Genomic DNA, 25,769 nt, shown 5'->3' with positions numbered 1-25,769 from the left:
TCACCAAAAAGAGAATGCCAGGACGTCTGGGTGGCTCAGTCGGTTAAGTCACTGCCTTCAGCTCAGGTCAGGATCCCAGGATCCTGGGATCCAGCCCCAAATCCGGCTTTCTGCTCGGCAGGGAGCCTGCTTGCCTTCTTCTCTCTCTGCCTGTCTCTCTGCCTACTTGTGATCTCTGTCTGTCAAATAAAAAGATTTTTTTAAAACTTAAAAATGGATATTAAAAATTCACTAGAGGGACTCAAAAGGAAATTGGAGCTGGCAGAAGAATCCATATAAATGATAATGGGCAATTGAGGTTATCCAGTCCGAGGAACAGAAATAAAGGAGGGGAAGAAATAGGAACAGTGATTGTCCAGAGATGGCTGGAAATCTGTGTAGCGCCACCAACAGACACCTAATGGAAATCTCAGAAGAAAAGCCAGAAAAATAATTTGAAAATAATGGCCAACAACTTCCCAAATTTGATGAGAAATGGTTTTTTGTTAGTTTTGAAAGATTTATTTGAGAGAGCGAGAGAGAACATGAGCTGTGGGAAGGGACGGACGGAGAGGGAATAGCAGACTCCTTGTCAAGCAGGGAACCAGTCTCAGGGCTTGATCCCAGGATGGGACCATGACCTGAGCCGAAGGCAGATGCTTTACCCACTAAGCCATGCAGGGGCCCTGAGGAATATTAGTTTTTACATCAAAGAAGTTCAGTGACCTCCAAGGAGAATAAATATAAAGAAATCTGACAGATTCACAATTCCAAAAAAAAAAAAAAAATTGTGGCCAAAAATTAAAACTCGTGGCATAAATATTTAATTTTTTTTAAGATTTTATTTATTTATTTGACAGATCACAAGCAGGCAGAGAGAGAGGAGGAAGCAGGCTCCCTGCTGAGCAGAGAGCCCGATGCGGGGCTCGATCCCAGGACTCTGAGATCATGACCTGAGCCGAAGGCAGCGGCCCAACCCACTGAGCCACCCAGGCGCCCCAATATTTAATATTTTACCTGTGAAAAATAATTTTGACTAGATATAGAAGAATTTGATTCTAACATGGCATGTGTACTATGTTGCATCAAAAAATACTATCTATTGGAATTTTAAAACAAATATTTCCTTTCTTGTCTCACTCCACTGTTAGATATCATTTTTGAAGCAGACTACAGTTGTTAAAGTCATTCAGTGTCTATGTGTGAATGTTATGAATCATCATCAATTTACAGATAATGAATTTGGTGATTTGTGTTCTTTGCCAATGCTGAGAATATTTATATTTAAAATAACTTAATAAAACATTATTTTCTGTAAATGTAAGGATGTTTAACATCAGAAAACCCACCAATGTAAATCAGGAGAAAAAAGTATTACTAATTTTATACGAGAAAGTATTTGCATTTGGTAAAGTTTAGCCATTTTCTTGAGTTTTGGAAAATATTTAAATGTTGTCTAATATTGTCTTGTGTCTTCTGGCTTGTTCTATGGAGATTATATTATAAAATTTGGGTTTGGAGAAACCCAATTATAAACGTGATTTCTATGAGGATGCCTTGCCCTTTTATAGATTTTCTCCCTTTCTCTAATAGTGAGAGGTGGTCTCAGGTTTCTTCTCCTAACGTCTTCTTATCCCTCATCCTCTGGTCTGGTTGGAAATTAAGAGTAAGACTTACGGTGAAGTTCTTTGAAAAAGTTCTAAAAAGCTCCAAATAACATGAGAGTCATTTTTGGTGGTGATAGTTTCAATATTGCATCCCATCAACCTGCAATCTCACCATTACCTTTTATTTAGTATTTTTTAAAGATTTTATTTATTTGACAGAGATCACAAGTAGGCAGAGAGGCAGGTGGGGTGGGGGCGGGGAGCAGGATCATGACCTGAGCTGAAGGCAGAGGCTTAACCAACTGAGCCACCCAGGTGCCCCACACCATTACCCTTTAAAACAAGGTCTATTTGCCATGGAATTCTTGTCAACGTTTCATCAGTGATGCAGTGATATTCTTCATTAGTTCTGAAAGGAATATATGGTCAATAGAAGTAATAGGTTGTGCCCCTTCAGTACAAGTCAAGGTCATGTGAGCGTACTGGAAAGAGTCCTTGACTGTAGCAAGCAGCAGTTGAAGTAGGACATGTATCCATAATCTGGTAGGATATTACCCTTTTAGAGTACACATGTGTTATACTACTAATTAGCAAGATGATAAAGCATATGATTTCTTATACCCGTGACGTCAAAATAAAGCAAAGTAATTGCTTTCAATATATTTAAAGGAGCTAAGCCCTTTATATGTAATCTTATTTAGTTCTTACAGCTTGATGTGAGATGATATAATTCATATGACTTATTTATATATGCCACTTATATGATATTGAAGTTACTGTTACATCAATTTACAGAGAGATTCCTGAGGCAAAGGAAGTTCAGGAATTTGATGAAAGTCCTATAACTTGTTAGTGACTGTGGTTTAAACCCATTTGTCTGATTCCAGAGCTTGTTCCCTAAACCATTAGATAACACTGCTTAAGAACACACAGTACTTTTCTCAAGGGATTACACTAGGAGTTCACAGAAGTCTAATGATGCCAAAGGCCAGGCCAATCAAGTAAGTGCATGAAGCCATTAAGAATAAGGTCATGAAGAGTGAAGCAGTCTGGATTATGGGAATCGAGAGAACATGAAAAGCAGTTCAAACCGTCTATTTTTAATGCTGTGCTTTCAAAGCACATCTGCAGGCCAGATTTGTCCCATAAGGTCACCATTTTGCATCTCTAGGTTTATGGAAATGATCTCTCTCTGTTCTTCCCTTTGAAAAATTTTTAAGGCTTTGCTGATTGCCACAGACTCAGAAATAGCATTTATTTTTTAATGAGTAGGGGACCTTAAGGAGTTACATATTTTTTCATTGATTGAGGTAAGAGAATGAAAGGAATTTTATAATATTTTTTAAACCTTCATATGTTCTCTTAAAATAATGAAGTCCTCATTGATGAACACCCCTATTACTCTGCCATCTAATCAAATTATCTTTTCCATTGTCTCTATTGTGGTTATCTGATATTAAGGTTTTAGAGGCTTGGCACTCATGGTTACTGAATAACTAATTGGAAAACCCCAAATATCAGGGTCTTTTTTTTAAAGATTTTATTTATTTATTTGACAGAGAGAGACACAATGAGAGAAGGAACACAAGCAGGGGGAGTGGGAGAGGGAGAAGCAGGCTTCCTGCCCAGCAGGGAGCTGGATGCAGGACTCGATCCCAGGACCCCGGGATCATGACCTGAGCGAAAGGCAGACACTTAACGACTGAGCCACTCAGGTGCCCCAATATTAGGGTCTTGATTTAGGACATAATCCAACATCGGTCTAATATAATATTTATTCATCTCAGAATTGTGTCCCTCCGTAGGCTTGGAATGATAAATACCTTAATTCGTAAGTATATTTTAAGTCTGTGTCGTGGTCGTAAATACAAAAAGCAAATCTGCATAACCTTTTAGCCAAGTGAATACACTTGATCGCCTCTGTGTATTTTGCTAAAATAACATTTAGATACTTTGTGGGGAGGGCTTTGTGGAAATAGGCTTTCCATGTTATAAGCTTACAGTATTCCTAGTTCAAGGAATTTACCTTAGTACAAAGCAAATGGTTTAGATTGCTTAAATATGACATTAGGTAACAAAAGTCCTCCCGTTAAATGCTCTAGAGTTTAGATAAAAATCAAAATCATCCCTTTAAAGGAGTTCAATAAATAGAATTTCTTGCCACTCCTAAATCAACGGCAAATTAGGTAATCCATGGGGCTGGAGATGTGAATATTATATAATGAGGATAATAAAGGAGTTGAATGTGCTCTGCCTCGGGTGCACGTTAGTAGCTAATTCCAATAAGAGCGCTTTGCAATCATTTGCCGGTTGAGATGCATGTGTTCAGCTAAATGGAAATCTTGGACGTTCTCTCATACACTCCATTATTTGTAATTGAACACCTGATTTCTATCATGCAACAAATTAACATCTGCACTGGATCTTTTATGCATATGGATACAGTGATTAGGATTTTGCCGATAGGCAGATACTTGAAAACAAAAAGACAACATTGTGAAACACTTCCAGCCATAATTTTTGATTACATATTGAGAATCGTTTAATTATCTTACTCCATTTAATTAGCCCCTCTACTTAGGTCAATTGCTTTTTTTATTAGCATGACGTGTTGGCAATTTGTTAATTGGCATGAAATAACATGAGACTTTACTGGGTATTATGTAGTGTGCGTAAGGAAGTTACGGGAAATGCAGGGAGGCAAAGGTATTCACTAGTCCCCTCCCAGCGTTTGCCGGTGTCACCATGTGGTGCCACCAAAACCCATATTTCTGCCCTTTGAATTAACGTTCTTCTAGTATGTCGAACGGGTTTGTTAGTTCAAGTGGTAACAAATGTGTAGACCCTGGGTATACATTTGAAATAGAAGGTTCTTTTCTGAAATTAAGAGAATAATAAAAAGTGAAGAAGAGGGCTGCCTGGGTGGCTCAGTCAGTTCAGCATCTGCCTTCAGCTCAGGTCGTGATCCCAGGGTCCTTGCTCAGCGGGGAGCCTGCTTCTCCCTCTTCCTCTGCTGTTCACCATGCTTGTGCTCTCTTTTCTCTCTCAAATAAATAAATTCTTTTAAAAAAGTGAAGAAGAGATGGGAAGTGTAGTAGCTGAGAGGGATATAGGCAGAGAGATACACACATGCATGTAAGAAAGTTCTTAGGATTTAGTCAGTATCAAGCCTTTAAGCTCCAGTCCTCTTTGCCAATGTTTTCTGTTTTAAATAATTTTAGCATATCAGCAGTTTCCTCTTGTAGCTCAAGCCCTCCAGTTTAGTGATTCCATATATATTCATTGAAGTAAAAAAAAAAAAAAAAAAAAAAAGTAGAAGCTGAGGCATTTTTAAATGAATTACAGAATATAATCCACAAATATCTATGGTGTGTATGTAAAGATATTTTAACACCTAAGAAGAAAAGTTTTTTCCTTCCAAAGACTTCCTCTAGGATATGGCATAGACAGCCACCAGTCTCCTGCGCTGGGGAGGCCGATGTGGGGCCACAACCCATTTCAACACTAACTCCTAACTAACTATTGCATTATATTCAATCATTTAAGTACAAATCACTTTTTTCCCTAAACCCTAAATTATTATCACAATTTTGAGGAAATAATGTGATGGTGAGAATGGAGAGCACAGAATAAAGTTAGTTTTCCTGTTAGTCTTTTCTTTATATTCTACTTTTTTCTAAGTTGGATTTGTGGTTACATCATACCTTCATAAATTTAAAGAGCTAAAAGAAATTTGGGGATTACTTGGCCCAACATTAAAGTTGTATAAGGAAAACCCAGAGGGCAAGAGGGGTAGGTCTCACTACAGTAGGCTCCAGTGTTTACTACAGAGCTGACCCGTGCTGAGGGTATGCTGGGCAGAGCACCAGGGTGGACATTCTGGCAAATACAAAGATAAATTTACTTGCGCTCCGTCCCAGGGAGAACACGTTTTCCTTTCTTGTCAGTAATTTTTTTATCCACTTGGGGGCACTGTGATCAAATTTTAGAAGAACAGAAAAGTTACTTTGATTTCTGTGACTTAGAAAAGGAAATCTTAACTGATTATATACTTTTAGGTAAAAATATATTTTAAGATACACAGGCGTGGCTGTGGTTTTTGTTGAAGTTTCACAACAGGTATAGAGGAATAAGTGTGTTAACGTTTGGTCTCTGGCCAGATTCTCAGGCCTGATCTAGTCTGGGCCGGGCAGTCCGTATTCTCACAAGCTCTCTGTGTAAGATTTCATCGTTTGCTAACATTCAAGAACCACTGAATTAGGATAAGTGGGATTTGACGTGTTTTTGAATTTCTAACTGTTCAAAAATCATTATGTTAAAAATTGTGTATCAGAGGGGCACCTGGGTGGCTCAGTGGGTTAAAGCCTCTGCCTTCAGCTCGGGTCATGATCCCAGGGTCCTGGAATCGAGCCTCACATTGGGCTCTCTGCTCAGCGGGGAGCCTGCCTCCTCCTCCTCCTCCTCCTCTCTCTCTCTGCCTGCCTCTCTGCCTACTTGTGATCTGTCAAATAAATAAAAATCTTTAAAAAAAATTTAAAAAAATGTGTATCAGATATGCCTGAAATATTGTGAAAATATATTTCCAGGAACTATATTTTATAGGTAATACACTATAAGTAATACACCACAAGTAAATGAGTCTGAAAAAATAAGCTGGTCTGGCCCATAATTATATTTGGGTCCACAGGAATCAGAATGGTTAGCTGATACATCACTTTCATCCCCGCCACCCCTGCCAACAAATTTTTTTAATCAAATGAAAATTTGAAATGCCGCTTGCTTTATATAAATTAGTCAGTTAATGGAATTTCTCAAACCTAACTCCGTGTGATGACATCCAGACATGGCCTAGATTTCAACATCATGCTGCTGACAGTATTTCTTTCCAGTTTATAAGTATCTTTACATTAAAGATCTATTATTGGTTGGGTTATCAGATTCTCCTGTGAGGCAATTAAGACACCAATCGTTAGAGACACCTGGCTGGCTCAGTCTGTGGACCCGGTGGACTCTTAATCTCAAGGTCAGAAGATTGAACCCTGGGCTGGGCCTAGAATTTAGTTTAAAAAACAATCCAAAAAATAAAAAAGTTAAAAAAAAACATTTAATCTGTTTACAGTTAGTAAAAATAGACTCTGCTGAGACCAGTGTATCATTTCATAAAGCAACTAATTCTTTTTTTTAGTAAGTAGTTTTGTTCCTCTGTTCCTGAGAGTTTGTGGAAACTACTGGAAGGAAATACTGCTGCACTTAAGAGAAGAACTCCAGACCTCTAATGCTTTAGTCATGAGGGAAGATCTGGAGATCGGGGTGACCAGGTGGCAGGATTGGGACTGTGAGTTTTCCCTTCCTGAAGAGAATCTCTCACATCCTTCAAACAATGCAAGTCCTGTGATATGCCCTGTTTCCGCCTCATTTCTTTTCTCTGCCATTGTAGGCATTCCTTCCTTGTTTCTCTTTGTTCAGTTAAGGTAGTGTAGAACTTCTGAAAGTCTTTATGCTGAGAGAGAACAAATGATAAGTCACAAAGAATAGGAGAAGCTGCCTCTAAAGCTTGCCATCATTCTCTTGGCTTCTGACGGTTCACCTGCTATCGTCTGATAAACGCCCTCTCCCCAGAGGGCTGACCTGACTTAGATGGCACCCTTTGAGGGTCCCCTACTGTTTTGCTTTCTGTCTTTGCTCCAAAATGAAGATTCACATCTTAACACCTGCAACTGGGGGATGGCCTCCTGTGTAAGGAAGCGCTTTCTTATTCACAACCCAGCCAGCAACCAGGACGGGATGCCTCTCAACCAGTTTGCAAGGGGTGGTCTTTTTTTTTTTTTTTTTTAAAGATTTTTTATTTATTTATTTGACAGAGAGAGATCACAAGTAGGCAGAGAGGCAGGCAGAGAGAGATGGGGAAGCAGGCTCCCCGCTGAGCTGAGAGCCCGACGTGTGGCTCGATCCCAGGACCCTGGGACCATGACCCAAGCCGAAGGCAGAGGCTTTAACCCTCTGAGCCACCCAGGCGCCCCTCAAGGGGTGGTCTTGATGTTACTGATCTGAGGTGAAGACCACATTCTCTAGAGGTAAGAGGTAAACTCTTCCATGAACATCATCGTTTTATGGATATAGCAGCTGGGGACCTTTCCTTCACAATGAACTATAATCAAAATGAATCTTGTGGCAAAGTCAGAAAGTATAAATATTCAATGAATATTGCTAGATAATACTTAAAGGTAGTCCTTAACATAGTCTTCGTAGTATTAAAAGTATCAAAGTGGTTTATAAACTATGTTTGTTGTAGTTTACAGCAATAACTACACCTACCTTACAGGATTATTGTGTTAACTGAGATAACGTATGTGAAGTACAAAGGACAGTACCAGCAATTCAGTAAATCTCAAAAGATAAAATGTAACCTTTTACAAAGAAACAATGAAATGAATTGATAATAGTGAGTTGAAGAATATCTGTATAGAATGTATATTATGACAGAATATATTCTAATGTAATATTATAGTCTGCCATTTTACTCAATTTTTTTTTTGTTTTGACTTTTTGTTACTTGCTGATGGAATAGAAGGGGTAATTAACTTGAATGCTAACAGAGTAAGTCTGACCAGAAACCTTATTTCGGACTCTATTGTTGAAAATTCCCTTAATATTTACTAGAATTTCGTGTTGCTTTTTAGAGTTCATAAATATATTTTAACTTTATTTGATGATTGAGGAGCATTTATTCACCTATGATCATCTTTCTGAAAATCTCAGACTTGTGAGAATTCCTATGATAACTTATCTTCACTTTTCATAGTATTTTCTATATCATGTTAATGTTTCTGGGGAGCATATCTGGTATCCTGAACTATACAAAGTAAATATTAAATATCACTAAAGAGCACTATTTCCAAGATAGGTCTTATAATTTCTGAAGTAAGTTTGTTTTCTTTTCTATTTCCTTCTGATTTTAGAGCAAAGGCCGGCAGGAAAAGTCCTCTGATAAACTGAAAATTATCTGAATCGTTGTCAATTACAGTTATATTTTTACATTACTTTCTAGTTCCTGCATCCTATTGAAAAGCAGATCTGTATGTGCCACCAACTGAGTCAAACCCCAGACCCCAGGATGTAATTATGATAGGGACCTTCAAACAAGCCTCCCATTTAATTTTCCTAGGAAAAAAATATGCCTCCTTAATTGAAAATGAACGAATCTCAAATTTCTTTGTGGTTCTTCTGCTGTTTAGTTAGTGCCACCATAAAAAGAACTGGAGGAAAAAAAGGTACAGGTCTGTGTCTTCTATGTACTACTTTTTTTTTTTTCATTCTATTTTATTATTGGGGTTTTAACTATCAAGAAAAATTCAGAGAATGGGGCATCTGGGTGGATCAGTCTGTCAGTCTCACGGTATCAGTCCCCACATGAGCATGAAACCTATTTGAGATTCTCTTTCCCTATGCCCTTCTCCTGCTCATGCTTTCTCACTATGTCTCTGAAAAAAAAAAAAATCAGAGATGCTTTTGGAATGGTTTTGTTAATTCTTCTCTGCGAAGTAATCTTGATACTCTACAAATTGATGGAACACAACTCTAATCTTTATCCCCAGCTGTATGGCTAAATGGCAGAGGGCTTCTGCTTGTATTGTTTTAAAACTAGATGCTGGTATATTTTTTTAATAAGTAGTAAAATGGTTACTTATCTCCTTTGCTCCGTATGTATTTTTCTACTTTACATACAGTTCTGCCTATGAATGTATAACTCTCAAATAGTTTCCATGAAGAAGGGAATATTGAGATATTTGAACTAATATATATTTGAATACATTTGAAATAATGTACATTAACCCTGTGGGAAACCTTGATTTCCTAGACTGATACATGCTCTCAAATGCAAGAAAGAAAAGGACAAGATTTTGTTCCAAAGTTTCATTTTAAAGGAAAATGTCTTTGGAAGTGTTGGTTTTTTGTTTGACAGAAGTAGTCCTATATGTCTCCAGTAGATGGCGCAAGCACTCCCTGAAAACAGAACAATATTTTTGTCCTTTGAGAACTTGTAATAAAGGTGGCACTCTTTAAGGAGTATTAAGCAACCTTAAGGACATTTTCTTTTTTAAAAAAATGTAAGAAGAAAGGTTAGAAGGAGGTGAAATGGTAGTTCATTTTGGACATATCAAACTTGTCAAGACATTTTATCGAATTAATGTAGAAAAACTTTAATGCTTAGTAGTAGGTGAATGATCAAAGATATCACTAAGGTCAGTCCTAACCAAAAATGCCTGTAACTTGAAATTCTGAATATGTTTTGTAAATGTCAAAGGTTTTTTTCTATTAACTATCTTGATTTCATTTTTCTTTTTATCCTGCATTCATAGGCAGGAGTACTGTGAATATAGTTTAAGAGGCAAATAAATAAATGGAATTCTTAAGTTTTAAAATTAAAGGAGAATGGGAAACATTTTACAAGCCTAGCCCTAGAATCTCAGCGTCACTGTACATGGCCCCCTTGTTACTATTGCTTTCATTTTGTTATTCTCCCCCAATAAATAGATACTGGTGAGAAAAAAAACTACATCAGAGTACATTTTTCCATAGTATTCTAGAATTTGTTTGTTGATAAATAGCAATTTATTCAGAACTTAAGGAATCCAGTAACTGGGAAACATATATGTACTACATAGAAATAATGCTTTTATTTGATGAATGAGAAGAACTAGTTCTATTGTAACTTGTGCAATATCCTAGTTATACTTGATTTTAGAAAAATGGGCAAATTTTTGCCGCACTCTTAGAAAGTTTTTTTAATGGACAAAATTGGAAAATTTTATTGTCATTCCCCCACACTTTCCAGAAAGTCCTTCAAAAAAGTTAGATTGAAATTTTTTTCAGTATGTTTGACTACTGCTGCTATAATGATATCTTGATTGACATTGTGCTTTGTAGTTCCAAAGGCCCTTTTACATACATCGCCACACTGTTTTTGTAATGACACTGTTGCTGATACTCAGGACAAGTACTGCTGTTCCTGTTTTAGATGGGAAAAAAGGGAAAGTCATACCAGACACATAGCAGTTAAAGGGACTTAAAAATAGCATTTGCTTCTGGCTTTCTCTTCTTCCCCTTTGCTTCCCTGTCTCTGTCTCTCTCTGAATATTTTCACTTTTTCATCTCTGTTTTGAAAGAGTTATTGCACACCCCTGATACTTGCTTCCACATGGGGGACATCCATGACGTTCATACTCCTGACCTCTTTCCACCCTTCTATCAGACTTACCTGACGGCTTAGCTGGAAGGCAGGAACAGGGCATGCATAGACTAGCCCTTTCCACTCTGTCCTTTGAAGGCGAGTTGTCCATAGGGAGTCCCCGTTCTCTGTTTCTCCCTAAATAATTCTGTCCGTGGCAAGATCTTCACACAGACCATTCAGCAAGGTCTGTGACTGCAGTTCGGAAAGTATATCTGATGATAGTACTGATTAAGGTGATATTTTTGCCACTTGTTACCTCTGTTCTCTGAAGCTAACTTGTTCAGAACCAGGACAAAGAAAAGAGAAAAATGCTTTATGAAGTATTGGGGCTTCTCAGAGGTTCCAACAATGTCCATATATCATCAAAAAAAATTTATTTAAGAATATTAGTAGAGCTAGGGGGGATTTTGAGATTGTGAGACATAGAATGTATTCTGTTCCATTTTGACTCAAAGGCCCCTGTGATAATGTGACTTCAGGACCCTTTCCAGCGGTGGTTCAAACTGTGTCACCTAAAGTATCAGGGTGCCCTGCAGGCTTAGCTGGTAGAGCATGGGACTCTTGATCTTAAGGTTGTGAGTTCAAGCCCCATGTTGTGCCTTAAAAAGAAAAGAAGTTCAGGGGCACCTGGGTGGCTCAGTGGGTTAAAGCCTCTGCCTTTGGCTCGGGTCATGATCCCAGAGTCCTGAGATCGAGCCCCACATCGGGCTCTCTGCTCGGCTGGGAGACTGCTTCCTCTTCTCTCTCTCTCTCTCTCTCTCTCTCTCTGCCTACTTGTGGTCTCTGTCTATCAAATAAATAAAATCTTAAAAAAAAAAAAGTTCAGAAGTCCGTTGTTTGGATAACGAGGTATGTGGACTAGACTCTTGAAATTCTGCGTTTGCGTTTCATAGCAGCTGCTTCCTGCTCCCCTTAGGTTTTGATCTTCCATATTAAGTTAAATATGAGAATGATATTCTGCTAAAACTATTTGAATACTCATGATTAAATAAGTATAAAAATATCAACTTTATAGAATATCCAAAGTCTATCCAAGGCTTTTACTTTGATACATATTACATAAATTTTTGCTGAAGATTTACTTTCTTTCTGTTCTTATTATGATTGTTCTTAATGACAGACCTAGAAAAGCCATTTAGTCATTCCAAAAATGTTTATGGACTACCTGCTATATGAAGGCACGGTGATGGGCTGGAGTGGTGTGGATTGGCTGATGTGGCCCTTACCCTTACAAGGACTTATGGTCTTGTTATTAGAAACGAACTAATTCAATATGACTTGCAATAGGCTGTGGCAGGGCTATGGGAGAAGGGGTCACATCCAGCCTAATACATTTAGTAGAGGAATATGACCAGGGCACCTTGGTGGCTCAGTTAAATGGTGTCTGCCTTCGGCTCACATCATGATCCCCGGGGTCCTAGGATCAAGCCCTATGTGGGGCTCCCTGCTCAGTGGGGAGCCTGCTTCTCCCTCTCTCACTCCCTCTGCTTATGTTCCCTCTCTCACTGTCTCTCTCTCTATGTCAAACAAATAAAATCTTAAAAAATAAATAAAGGAGGGGCGCATGGGTGGCTCAGTGGGTTAAAGCCTCTGCCTTTGGCTCGGGTCATGATCCCAGGGTCCTGGGATGGAGCCCCAAGTCAGGCTCTTTGCTTGGCAGGGAGCCTGCTTCCTCCTCTCTCTCTGCCTACTTGTGATCTCTGTCAAATAAATAAATAAAATCTTTTTAAAAAAAGGAATATGACCTCATCAGGGATATCAGGGAGGGCTTCTCTGAGAAAGGCGATAGTTGATTTGATGGATGGGAAGAAACTGGAAATGTGAGACTCAAGAACTAAATTAATTTAAATTGTGGGAAATTAATGAAATTGTAAGGAGCGTGGGGCTGACAGGATAAGACCGTGAATGCACAAACTATTAGAGGAGCAGGGAGAATAGAGTATCTGTGCAGAGGAGGAGTACATGGTGTCAAGAAAAGTATCCACGGATCTTAGCACAGGCAGTGTTTACAGATGTGAGCCATCACCGAGACCTAGGACCAACGCATGGGTCCAGAATTCAAGAGCCACAGTGTCAGAGGAAGATGAGCAAGGACAAGAGCAGGGGCTGCTGGGTGGCTCAGTCAGTTAAGCCTCTGCCTTCAGCTCGGGTCATGATCCCAGGGTCTGGGATCCACTCCCACACTGGGCTCTCTGCTCAGCGGGGAGCCTGCTTCTCCATCTGCCTCCTGCTTGTGCTCTCTCTCTGTCTCTCAAATAAATAAATAATCTTAAAAAACAAGAGCAAAGTTGGGTCCTTGGCCTGTGTATCAGGTAGCTTATCCAAACAATGAGGGCAGGGGATGAGACACTGAGGCCAGCTCCAGCATCAGAGCTGGAGGGATAGTCCCTCCCATTGCGAATCAGAGCTCCACGCCGTCCTCCCTGACTACAGCTAAGACTGGTCACGAGACACAACGGTGAAATTCAAGTGACCCAGTGTACGTGGAACAAGGCTGTTTGGGAAGTGAATCTGTGAGACCTGCTGGATATCAGGAGGAATTCAAATGCTTTTGTAAATGACTCCCATGAAGATAAGTTCCTTGGAAGACAGATATAGTTTGTTTCTAAATTTCAGAGTTCTCCAAAACTGTTCTCATTAACCAAGACCAGAGACTGAACATTAGAAAACGAGAGAGCTTTCCGAAATCAAATATAATCCAGGGACATCACGATCCAAATATTACAGAAAACTTTTTTTTGCCCCCAAACAAATATTTATAGACTCCCCAGTTAGAATAATGTTAGAAGCAAAGAAGATATTTTAGTTGATTTTTCATTAATTTTAAACAATGTAAAAATTGAGTTGTGTAATTTTATTGCTTAAACACTCATTATCAGTATCCTGTTCTAACTAACTTCCAAAGTTCATGCTGGAGAACATGACTCCTAAGAGATATTCTAGGAAGAGGATTCTGTAATTGTGGAGATGTTCCATCTGCTATTCTCCCCTCCTTTCCCCACTTCTTGGTGTGTCTTCCACATCGACTACAAGCCCTTACTCATCCCTTCATGCAGAACATTTAGCTTATATTGCCCAGCAAATTTATTCTTTTTCTGCATAATACTGCTTTGTATCCAGATGTCCCAAGACACACAGTGGAAAACACTGAATGTCAAATTACTTTCTCGATGATTTTCTTTTTAGAATGTCTCTAGTTTATGAATGGGCATTTTTTGTACACATTTCATCTCAAATATATCCTAAATATGAAGGAGGTAGAGGAGATAACCCATTACAGACCTTAAATTTTCTGCTAACTCAGGATTAGTTGTATATAATGTTTAAAAGTGATTATTTTGCTTTACCTTGGGAATACTGTGCCCCACAAAGGAAGGTATTTCCAGTAGTCAATAAGATACAGTTTGATACAGGGTACTTGGTGTGGCTCAGATGGTTAAGCATCTGCCTTCAGCTCAGTTCATGATCCTAGGGTCCTGGGATCAAGTCCCGCATCGGGTTCTCTGCTCAATGGAGAGTCCGCTTCCCCGCCCCCCTCTGCCGCCTCTCTGCCTACTTGTGATCTCTGTCTGTCAAATAAATCTTAAAAATAAAACTCCTCGAACTCAACACACACAAAACAGGTAATTACGTCAAAAAATGTTCAGAAGACATGAACAGACAATTCTCCAAAGAAGACATACAAATGGCTAACAGACACATGAAAAAATGTTCATCGTCAGGGAGTCTGCTTCTCCCTCTCTCTCTGCCCCTCCCCAAGCTCATGCTGTCTGTCAAATAAATGAAATCTTTAAAAAAGATACAATTTGATACATAGAAACCCCTTGCTAAAACTTTTCCTTATCACCAAACCATTTACATTTTTAAAAAGAGGAGAGTTTAAAGGATTATCTCACAAAAACATCTAGGATTGCCAAAGTGAATTATTTCATTTGAATTGGTAGGTGCTCCAGAGCTGCTTCACCAAGTGTGGCGTGCACTTCCTTTTGGAATGTGTCCCTAGCATGACCCCCAAGAGAGTCCCATCTTCCCAGCCTGTACCCTCATCAAAGGGGATGGAGGCACAGACTTGCCTCTGTGCAAAGCAGCCTGGTCAGAGTGGGTTGCTTTGCACCTTGTTTGGACCTATTTTAATCCCCTTCTGAGATATTTTATAATCCACTTAGCTAATTTTCTTTCAACTTCTAACAAAGCAGTAAAGCTTCTGCACATGCAGTAAAGCATTGCTTATCTCGAAGGACATTGAAGCAGGGAAAAACATGCAACCGCGCCTACAAAATCTACCATCCGTTTAAGAGTTTTTGAGAACGAGACTCTAACATATTCGTGTAACTTAAGGAATATCCGTATTGGTGAGACCGTGAACCATCTGAAAACGGTTTTAGGGCATGTTTTCTGTTGAGATATACAAGAATGCTGCTGCTCAGTTATGAAAGATAAATATAGGAAAAACTGCCTCGCTAACAGATTTCTAGGTACGGTTTGATTTACGCAGTTTGGCTTGTGTGTCATTGTTTAAAAGTCCTACTCATAGGACAGTACTTCTCTAATTTCCCCGGTTCAGTGTTGTTTCTAAGTGACAGCTCGTTGTCCTTTATTTCAGAACTCCTTTAGGAACGGCCGCTCATAGTTCTCAGCGTCTTGGCTGAGTCTGGGTTGGTAGAGTCTTTGCCTCTTGTCCGTGTGCCTCTGTTCACATCCTAGAGTGTGCAGTGGCAAGCCAGTTTCCAGAAGACAGCTTTTATACCTCAGGCTGTTTTCCTGACTCTGATAATGCTGACGTGGCCTGAGATTTAAGTCCCGATTTAACTGAGTGTGAACTACCAGAAGATGGGACTTCTGAGGCCCAGGAGGGGAGACCCTCTTTATGTTACCAATTCTGTAAACTGTGATCCAGAAAATGAGTGAAGGGCTCTACATTTTACTCATTTGCTTTTGTAAGTCTGTTTATACAGCACACGCATTTCAACTTCTTGTTCAGCCGTCGGAGTCTCGGATTTTCTTCATTCACAATTTCTCTCAAAATGTGAAGTAATTTTCCTTGGTGGGGAGCCCTTCCTTGTCTCCCCACCTCCCATACTCGTTCCCACAAGAATTCAGGCAGGATAAAAGCCAATTGGAAAGTATTTATTTCTAGGTTTCTTAATGCCCACATCACACTGTTGTCTTGAATCAGTTTCTTCTGTCCTTAGCTGAAAAATAAAACAAAAACAAAAAAAGGCTTATCTGGCAGGGTTAAATAAAAGAAAGAATGCAGTGAAAGGAAGATTTCTTTTATACAGACAGCAGAGAACATGCAGGATGACTGAAAGTGCCTGAGGGCATTTGGTCCCTATTGGTTTTCACATCAGATGCAATGGTGCCCACAGATAGCCTGTATTGTTGTCAGTTAAATGGGATCATGAGTGTCTGAAAGGTGTTTGAGAATGAACCGAAAATCATTTTCACAAGTGGATGATTACTTCTGCCACATGTTAACCGAACTCTATCAGAATGGCCCAGATTTTTGAGCCTGCATTAATTGCTCCTTCAACCTTGACTGAGGTTTCTCTTTAAGAAAGCCCTTTCCAGGACTAAACGACTCTATATATTGATTTTTTTTTTTCCTTTTTGTATTTTTCCTTGAAACACGAAACCTTGGATAAGGAAGACTTTATCATTCAACATGTAGATGGATTGTTCCATTTCTTGGAAATAAAAGATAGACTCAAGTGATCTGAGAAAAGTGACAGTCCTTTTTTCCAAGCACTGAGTAATTCCCATATTCTGTATACAATTATGTTTTTCAAATATTCATTAGTGATGATTTTTCATCATAAAGTGAAACCGTGAACTCCCACAGCATGTACTCCCTGCAAATAAATTGTTATAGTCTCCTTTCTATGAGAACTGTATGCCACCGCTCTAATTGAAATTTAACTACAATATTTAGTAGTATGTTTGGAGAATGTTTGTATGTTGAAGTATTCTCTGAACAATCTTTAAGTTAGGTTTTATAAAGCGCTTTTGAAGTGTTTGGGTAGTTGTAATTAGTTATTTCATGTTCCCATTTTCCATTTCAAATACGGCCTAGAGAATATTAGCTGTTTATTTGCCAGAATATTGTAGGCTATATTGGAGGTCAGACATGCTGTGTTACAAAGTTGAGTTAAATCTCAATTTTGAAAACTAATCGGAAAATGAGTTCTTGAAATTTCATTAACTTTTTGAGCTTATATATATTAGCAGAGAATTTATACCATTTACAGAAAAATGGTTTAACTTATTATTAAAACTAATTTGAGAGGGTTTTAGGCTTAAGGGGAGACAAATCACAGAATGATATATGTGCATCCACTTTTAAAAAAACACTCAAGGGGGCACTGTGTAAAAACAAGCATTTAAAATAATTTTATTTCACAAGCATTGCAGTGTGAACATGTAATGAAATGTAAATCTCTCTCTGGAAATTCAACAAAACTAAGCATAGTCATAGAACTGATTTTTGTTTGCTTGAAGTTCATTTTCACCAAACTCCACTTTTCTCAATCTGTTGGTGAGACCATTTTATTGATAATACACATTGCTACGAGCCACACTTATCTAAAGAAAAGTGTCTGTTCCTGTTGTCACAGATCATTCTGATAGATTTCATGAAGGCCCCGCTTATGTCCACAAATGGAAACTTTTAGAAGCAACTTGGGTTATTAACACGTAACTCTTTTAAGGATCATAGTGATGTCATAAAGATTGTACCATTTTTAGTGTGGAGATTCTCTCCTGACTACAGCTAGTGATAGAGAAGATGAAAAATAGTGCTCTCTTTGTCTTGTTGAATGTAACCTGAGTTTTCGCCTTACCGAAGTTCTTTAATTTTCTCTCCTTTCTTCTCTTCACTTGACAGTTTACCTAACAGCATTCACATCCTATTTTAAAGATGCAGTCAAAAATCTTAAAACTCAGGGAGGCATATCTTCTATATTTGAGGATAGAGTATGACCCAAAAACCATAACACCAAAAAAAAAAAAATAGTCATAGGCAAATGACACATCAATACACATTTAGTTGGTTTTGTGTCTTGTTTTCTAGCAATGAATGCTCTGTCTCTTTGGAGCAAATAGTACTCCCCATTAGGAACTGCCCTAGAAGAGGGATTAATTCCTTAAGATTATTGCTGTGTTTATACTGATCTATAAAACCAAATGCTTCAAGGCTTTAAGCCTTATGTGTTAAATCCAAGCTTTGTGTCAGTGCTGCTAATTTCTTTGTTACCTAATCCCATGTAAGGAGAGAAGATTTTAAAGTTAAGCAGGCAATTTTTTGTTCAGAGGGAACAACTTCTTAATACCTTAAGTTGGATGTATTGATGAAAGCAAACACTATTAAATAGTATCTGAGCAGTTACTTTTAAGTAATCCAGAATACTCTAGTTACATGAGTATTGTGCTGTGTTGAAAATATTTCAGTGGAAAAAAATGTTCTATATTTAGTACAAATGAGGAATGGAAGAATGTCCTTTTCAAGTATGTTATATACAGTAGATTCTCTCTCTCATTTCCATTCAAGTAATTCTTGGATCAAATTTAATTTTGATTAGGGATTTTTTTCCCCCCTGGGGCCGTACTCTGAGGCCTGGAGAATGTAGTAGGACTATGGAAATTGCTCATATGTGTTCCTTCATTTTCCATCCATTTGTTACTTAGCTGAGATAATTTAACAAGGATGAGTAAAAACACTTTGTTTAAAACCAGATTCTCTAGGTTGATGAAAATGAATAATGTTGAAAGCTTCGTGTAAAAAAGAAAAACAAAAAAAGCAAAAAACTCACTTTCCTCTTTAAGACCTCTTCAAAATAAGGTGAGAGAAACTAGCAGTATGCCATAGAGAATGTCGCTGTTGGGCTATATGATAAATATTTATTTTGCTGGATAACATTATAAATTGTCACATAAAGCCCAGTTAACTGTGTGTTCCCAGTTTGACTGGTATTTGGCAGGTCTGATTTACATACCCTAAAAAAAAAAAAAAAAACCCAAAACCTGTCTTTTTTGAGTTAATCATACAATCAATTGAGAGGAAGCTAACAATGACTCAGCAAGTTACAGAACATTCGGGGAGAATACAGCTGCTTTGCAGACCAGACAACAGACTAACCAAGGTAGTCTCTGTCCAGAATGATGAATACGCTTCCTGGAAGATCTTCTCTACACCTTATTGGGTAGAATTCATAAAGCGATAAAAAAACAATTTGTTCAGAAATCAGAAAGGAAAATATTAATAATAGATTTTTTAAACTTTAATAGAATTTTTTAAAATTCTATTTTTATGAAACAGAAATGGATGACAGGTAAATAACTTTCAAAGATCTATTTAATACTATCACTAGATCTAGCCCTATCAACCATACCTTCTCCTTTACCGAATCTTGCAGTTATAATTGATGTTCATAATAATGACCAAGTTGGCTTATGTATACAAATTCTTCAAAAATTTGTTATGGTTATAGTCTCTATATAGAGGAATTCAATTTTCAGTAATTAAGGATACTCAAATATAGCTATGTAAGTGTAATGAACTGAATCTTACTGCCTAGTAGAGCATATGTGTTAAATGTAACTTTAGTCTATTTTTCTGAAATAAAAAAATCTTAGTAGATCTTACTATAGTTTGTCCATAAAAGAGAATTTGTACCCTACACAACATTAAAAAAAAAAAAAAAGCGTGGAGAGAATGCATTTTGATTTTTTTACACGTGTCTAATAAATGGATTTATGCTTATGACCAAATATGCAAATGATTTCGGCTTTTTCTTTACTCTCTCCACAATTCAACCCTCCTACAGATAAGACCACCACACCACAACTTGGAAATCACCCTGAAAGCCAGTAAGCCATTGAACTGTTAAAGCTTGTAGGATTCTCCACTATACTCATGCTACCTGTAGACTAAAGATAAGGATATTTGTCACTGTACTTGACTTTGTCGTACCAAAAATATGATTTATGGCTCTATAGTGATTAGGTCTCCCAAATCCTTCATAATATTTTTTTTCTGATAATGAAATGACGTCGTCTCAAACATGGCTAGTGGCAATACAAAAGTGTACAGCCACTTTGGAAAACCAGTTTGGCCGTTTCATATAAAGTTAAGCACACACTTGAAATATAATTCAGTCATCCCACTCCTAGATATTTACCTGAGAGGAGTGAAAAACACATGCCCACACAAAGACCTTTACATGCATATTTCTAGCAGTTTTGTTTATGATTGCTAGAAAAGAGAAAGCAATCCAAATGTCCAACAACTGGTGAATGGATAAACACATTGAAGTGACTGCATACAATGAAATATAATATTCAGTAACGGAAAGGAATGAACTCCTGATACGGGCAACAGGGGCGAATCTTAAAAGCCATTGACTAAGTGAAAGAAGCCAAACACAAAAGGGCTCAATACTCTGTTTTGCCATCTCTATGGCATTCTGGAAAACAACTGAAAAGTCAGAAATCAGAACAGTTGTTGCAAAGCTGGGGGATGGGAGGAGGAGACTGATCAGGGAAGGACCTGAAGGAACTTCTTGGGGGGGTGGTCAGATGTTCTGTAGGTCTGCGGTGTTGGTACTTCCATTGCGATGTCAACACTCACGAAATTATATACCTGAAATGGAGCGTTCTTACCTTCTGTTAACCATACCAGTAAACCCTACTTTAAAAAAAAAAACAAAGGAAGACCTGCTTAGTGTAGAAATTGTGAAAACGTGAAGTCATAAAGAACAACACGAAGGAGCAGCTGGCTGGTTCAGTAGAGCGTGCAACTCTTGACCTGAGGTTGTGAGTTTAAGCCTCATGGTGGGCACAGAGATTATTTTTAAAAAGTATGAAATTCATCTTTAATCTCAATAGCCCAGTATTAATTGCAGGCTTAATATTTTGATGTGTCTTTCTGGATTTTCTCCCCATGCATGTACTGTAAGCTCATGTGACCGCTTTTTTTTTTTTCTAAACCTAGCATTATAATAATTTTTTCACATCATTCTTTTTTTTTTAAGATTTTATTTATTTATTTGATAGAGATCACAAGTAGGCAGAGAAGCAGGCAGAGAGAGAGAGGAGGAAGCAGGTTCTCTACTGAGCAGAGGGCCCGATGTGGGGCTTGACCCCGGGGCCACGACCTGAGCCGAAGGCAGAGGCTTTAACCCACTGAGCCACCCAGGCACCCCTCACATCATTCTTTTTGACATCATTTTTAATAGCAACTTAACTCCTTCCTTACCATTTGATTCTTAGGCAGTTTTGAGTTTTTTAATTTAAACAATATTGATGAACATCTTGTTCTCATTCTTCCCTCGGTTTTAAATATCTCTTATGCCCAGAATCTAATTTTATACCAGTGAAAAAGCAGTGAGACAGTGATACTACATACCTAATGCCAGAAATCATTCTTAGAGTGAAAAAAAAAAAATCCTCAAATTTGTTGAAATTAAGTTTAATGTGTTCTTATCCAGGATAGTTAGCTTTTCAGATGTATTCGTATCCATTTCATTTCATAAAATTTTAGTCTGGTCAATGTGAAAACTGAAGGGCAGAAACTATCCATTCTTGCTACTTAACATTTATAATATTTCCTTTATGCAGTCAATCGTTTGTTGAATGTAATTTTTTTTTTCTTAGGCAGAGAGTAAAACTCTGCCGCCCAGCTACTTCCGAGATACGCTTGTTCATTTGTGACTCCCGTGTATGGTTGATTGAATTCCCCCTTAAAGTGTAACACCCCAGAACACCTCGGGGCCCAACGTTCAAGTGCTTACCTTGGTTCCAGTCTCATATTGTCTTTCTTCAATTTCTTATATCCTTTCCCAACCTCCAGTAGACACATGCATGTGTCCACCCACTGCTGCGCTGTTTTCAGAGAAATCCTACGCTGTCATTCCCAGTGTGTTGATCCATGGTTTTGAGTGATGGTTGCAGCAGGTAGTAGTACTCCTTGTGTAGGACCTTCACTCTCAGCAAGACTTACACTTGCTGATGGTGTCGATGGTTTGTGGATCACTATTCACTTTCGTATGACCCAAGTTGCCCAGCAGCATGCTAAGTGAGACCCTTGAAGGAGCTCAGAAGCAGGCAGTGGTCACCAGCAAAGGTGATGCCACATTTTCTCTGGCTCTCAGGCAACCTTGGTGCACATTTTGCTTGTGCACTTTCAGACAGGCCATCGGTCTCATCTCCTGTATCTAGCCCCTGAGGTCATTGCTGTTAACCCTGTGATAGAAGTTCGGGTGTGTGCATTTCAGGAGAGGGAAATTACCTAGGACAGACAGAAAGAGAGCAGCTAAACACCTATCACCAAAACCACAAAAGAGAAATTAGAGAAGCTGGAGCAAAGGTGGGGCAAAGGGTTTTAAAGGGACCTTGAGTGGAGGTAGTGAACAGGTGAGAACAGGAACTGTGGATATCTCTGTCGGTCACTAAATGAATTCACATCATATCCAGGAGTGCAGGCCATGTGGTGTCAAGGGTTTTGTGCGAGCCAAAAAGAAGTTCATCTAGCTAGCTGATGTGTCAGAAAGAAAGTAAATAATTTGGGCAGTGTGGATGATGATTTCCAATGTAAAAGCCTAGTTTTAATTTTGACTTTTAGGAATTGCATGTTAGTTTTCTTGATTCTGAAAATTTAGAACCCAAGAAATCAAACCCATAGATACAGAGAGCATATTGGCAGTTGCAGAGGAGGGAAAGCTTAGGGTGGGACAAATGAGGGAAGGGGTATTAAAAAAATTTTTTTTAAAGTGTACCCATTCGTTTCAACATACCTTAGCCAGTATCTTGAATTTCTTTTAAGAGGGGGCAAGAGCGTTTGCTTTGCTTCACAAAAGAAAATTATGTTAATAAGAGATGAAAAATTCAAGCTAAGATTTTAGTTTTAAAAATTGTGGAAGTCTCTGGGGTGCCTGCCTAGCTCAGTTGCTTGAGTGTCTGACTCTTGGTTTAGGCTGAGGTTATGATCTCTGGGTTGTGAGATGGAGCCCCATACGGGCTCTTCCTCTCCCTCTTTCTCTGTGCCTTCCCCATCTCGCATGCTCTTTAAATAATAAATATTTGAAAACAAATAAAATAAAAAAATAAACATTGTGAAAGTCTCAAGACTTTAAGCCCCCAAATAAATGAATAACCATAGTACTTTTTTAATACTCAGAACTGTATATAAATCTAGAGTAGCCTTTACAAAGATGAACCTTCACTTCAGAAGAAAAGGACAGTGATAAAATGTTTTAAAATCTTTAATTTAAAAATTAGGCCTATATTTGTCATATTTCAAGCATCTAACAATCTTTTCTACTTTTGTAGGAGGTGTGTATAAGTTTCTATGGTATAATTTCAAAATCGCTGTCCATGATATGCTTTAGTTCATTAATGTTTAATATCTTCCTTTTCCTCCTTGATATATATGCTTACATCTATATATTCAGTAAGAAGAAAAGTTTTGTCCTCAGATGATTCTCTGCTTTATTCATTTCCTTTCACGTTACTATCAGCAATGTGAAGTTAACAAAAGCACTGGCGGTAACTATGTTGAATTAGGCTTTGTCTTCTTCACATTCATTATTGCCTGAATTCCATAGTTAGGAAAATTTGCAGCAAGATACTTCTGTAAGTCAGCTAGGCCACCAAATTCTGAGGCTGGCAGAGACCTTAGAAATCAGCAAACCTAGTCCTGCCATTTATAGTTGAAGAAACAGAAACTGAGATCGGTGCCAGCGTAACTTGGGGTCATCCAACTGGACAGTGACCCTTCCCTCTGGATTCTTGGCTCTACAGATGCCTCCCCCTTAGGCCACACTTCTCAGCCATGGTCATCTGAGAGCTGAAACATGAATCCTTTATCCCCAGTTTATAGCCTTTGTCTCTCCTAAGAAGTGTGTATTAAGAATAAAATTCCCACTGGTTCTCTGATTATCCTTTCTAGCTCCAACTTCGCTCAATTTGTAGTAAGAACTGACAAATTGATAAGCCACATAAATCAATTCCCTTTCAAGAACCTAGAATAAGCTCAGTCATTTTGTAACACAGAAGCTACATGTTGTCTCAGCTTCCAAATAAACTAAACTTTGCCTTTAGCAGGCTCGTCTCAAGAATAAATACCTATGGAAGAAATACGATTACGCAGAGCCACAACGTTATTCATCTAAAATATTCTTTGCTTGTTTTTCTTGCCAGATATCTGTATGCCCTAGGACAGAAGGTTTGGAAAAGATGGAAAAAACGTTACTTTGTTCTTGTTCAGGTTAGTAAATTATTTTCCTGTTACACAATCAATCTAAGACAGCAGTTCTCAAACTTGCTTAGTGGGTTAAATCTATTGATACTCACTGTGTTAGAAATTAAAACTTATGAGATTAAGAGTCACTTATGGTTTGTCTCCCTCCCAATCCCATCTTGGAGGGTTGCTGGGGGGAGGGGGGTTGGGGGGGGTGGGGTTATGGACATTGGGGAGGGTATGTGCTATGGCGAGTGCTGTGAAGTGTGTAAACCTGGCGATTCACAGACCTGTACCCCTGGAGATAAAAATATATGTTTATAAAAAATAAAAAATTTTTTAAAATTTAAAATTAAAACTTAAAAAAAATCCTTAAATACTTCATTTCAAAATAAAAGTAGCAATTTTTTTACATGCTAACACAAGTAACAGTTTTATGTAAAATAACTGTGTTCTGAATCAATTTAGGTAAGTGCGAGGCATTATTTTACACTCTTGTACATCTCTTTAATATCTAGCTTAATAGAATGCAGCTGTATTTTCATATCAGCTTCCTCATTCAATCTGTTGCAATATCAGATGAAATTTAGCCACTGGAAAATTCCACCATACGCACATGAGAGGATAGCTGTGAAAAAGGCAAATGATGTCTAAATATTGTTACAAAAATAGTTTTGACCTCACAGATTCCCTGAAAAGATCTTAAATTCTTCAGGATAACAGGACCATACCTTGGGAAAAACTGCATCATTCTGATATTTTATAAATAAACCATAATACTTAGAAGCTCCCACTTTTATACAGATATTCCATTTTTATCACCTATTCACATAATTGCATCAGTAAATTACCTGGACTGGTAGATTGATTTGCAATAGGATTCTGAATATAGACAGGTTACTGGGATATTTATTCTGACTGACTCTGTTTTGTTTGTTTGTTAATCACAGATAACCTTTGCTCATAGAACATACTCATCAAAATAAATTTACAGTAAGGAATACTTTCTAAGAAGTAGTCATTCCATTCTATGATGAATCCAAGCTATTTTATCCCCAATGGATATATATGAAAAGAAAATCATTCTTGGTATTCTTAACATAAAATAGTCTCAAATCTTGTCGATTCCTACCCATGCATTAAGCAAAGTTTAAATGGAGTCTATCAAAATAACATGGTGAAATGCCAAGAAAGGAAAACTGTCATTTGCTGTCTTCCAGGTGTAAGGTAAACTATCCATTGTTGGATGTGCCACAATGCATGGTAACTTCATGAAAAGTATAAAAATTCCATCAAAAGTAGTTTTGTCTGCATGGCAGCCAGCCAGCCTGTTTCTTTAAAATGTAGCCTTATGTGATTAGAACCAATATTCGGTCAACTAATTTAACAAAAGATACACGTACTTGTATGTAAGTACTTTGGCGGTCTTGATAGAAAGCCCAAACATTTGCTTTGGGTGTCTTCCGTTTGGAGTTCTGGGTGATCTGTCCTCCAAAAACCACACCCATAAGACCTCTTTTTTGGTTTCCATATTTAATTTCTTTACATCATTACAAGGACTTAAATGCATTGACTAGGCAGTTTTCATGCAGATCTTTCTGGGCATTTGATTTTATTCCTATTTATAGATGTCTCCCATCTAATTTAACAGGTTTGTATTAGCAACGTCATCAAATCTTTCTGAGTCATTCAACTGATATTTCATAGAAACTGCAGT

General features: G+C 38.0%; 1 protein-coding gene across 19 annotated transcripts in view; it reads left to right on the top strand.

The window, feature by feature from the left end:
• The window catches only part of CADPS2 (calcium dependent secretion activator 2), a 536,067-nt gene that overhangs the window by 327,683 nt on the left and 182,615 nt on the right, over window positions 1-25,769 (top strand). For all 19 annotated transcript variants that reach the window (XM_047694444.1, XM_047694449.1, XM_047694446.1 and 16 more), the window contains exon 9: window positions 24,013-24,079. In XM_047694444.1, the coding sequence (XP_047550400.1) occupies window positions 24,013-24,079 (67 nt within the window). The remainder of the gene's footprint in view (window positions 1-24,012; window positions 24,080-25,769) is intronic.

The sequence above is a fragment of the Lutra lutra genome, chromosome 11 (assembly GCF_902655055.1).
Source record: "Lutra lutra chromosome 11, mLutLut1.2, whole genome shotgun sequence".
NCBI lineage: Eukaryota > Metazoa > Chordata > Mammalia > Carnivora > Mustelidae > Lutra > Lutra lutra.
The sequence above is the reverse complement of the archived record's forward strand: the minus strand, read 5'-3'. Positions and strand labels throughout refer to the sequence as shown.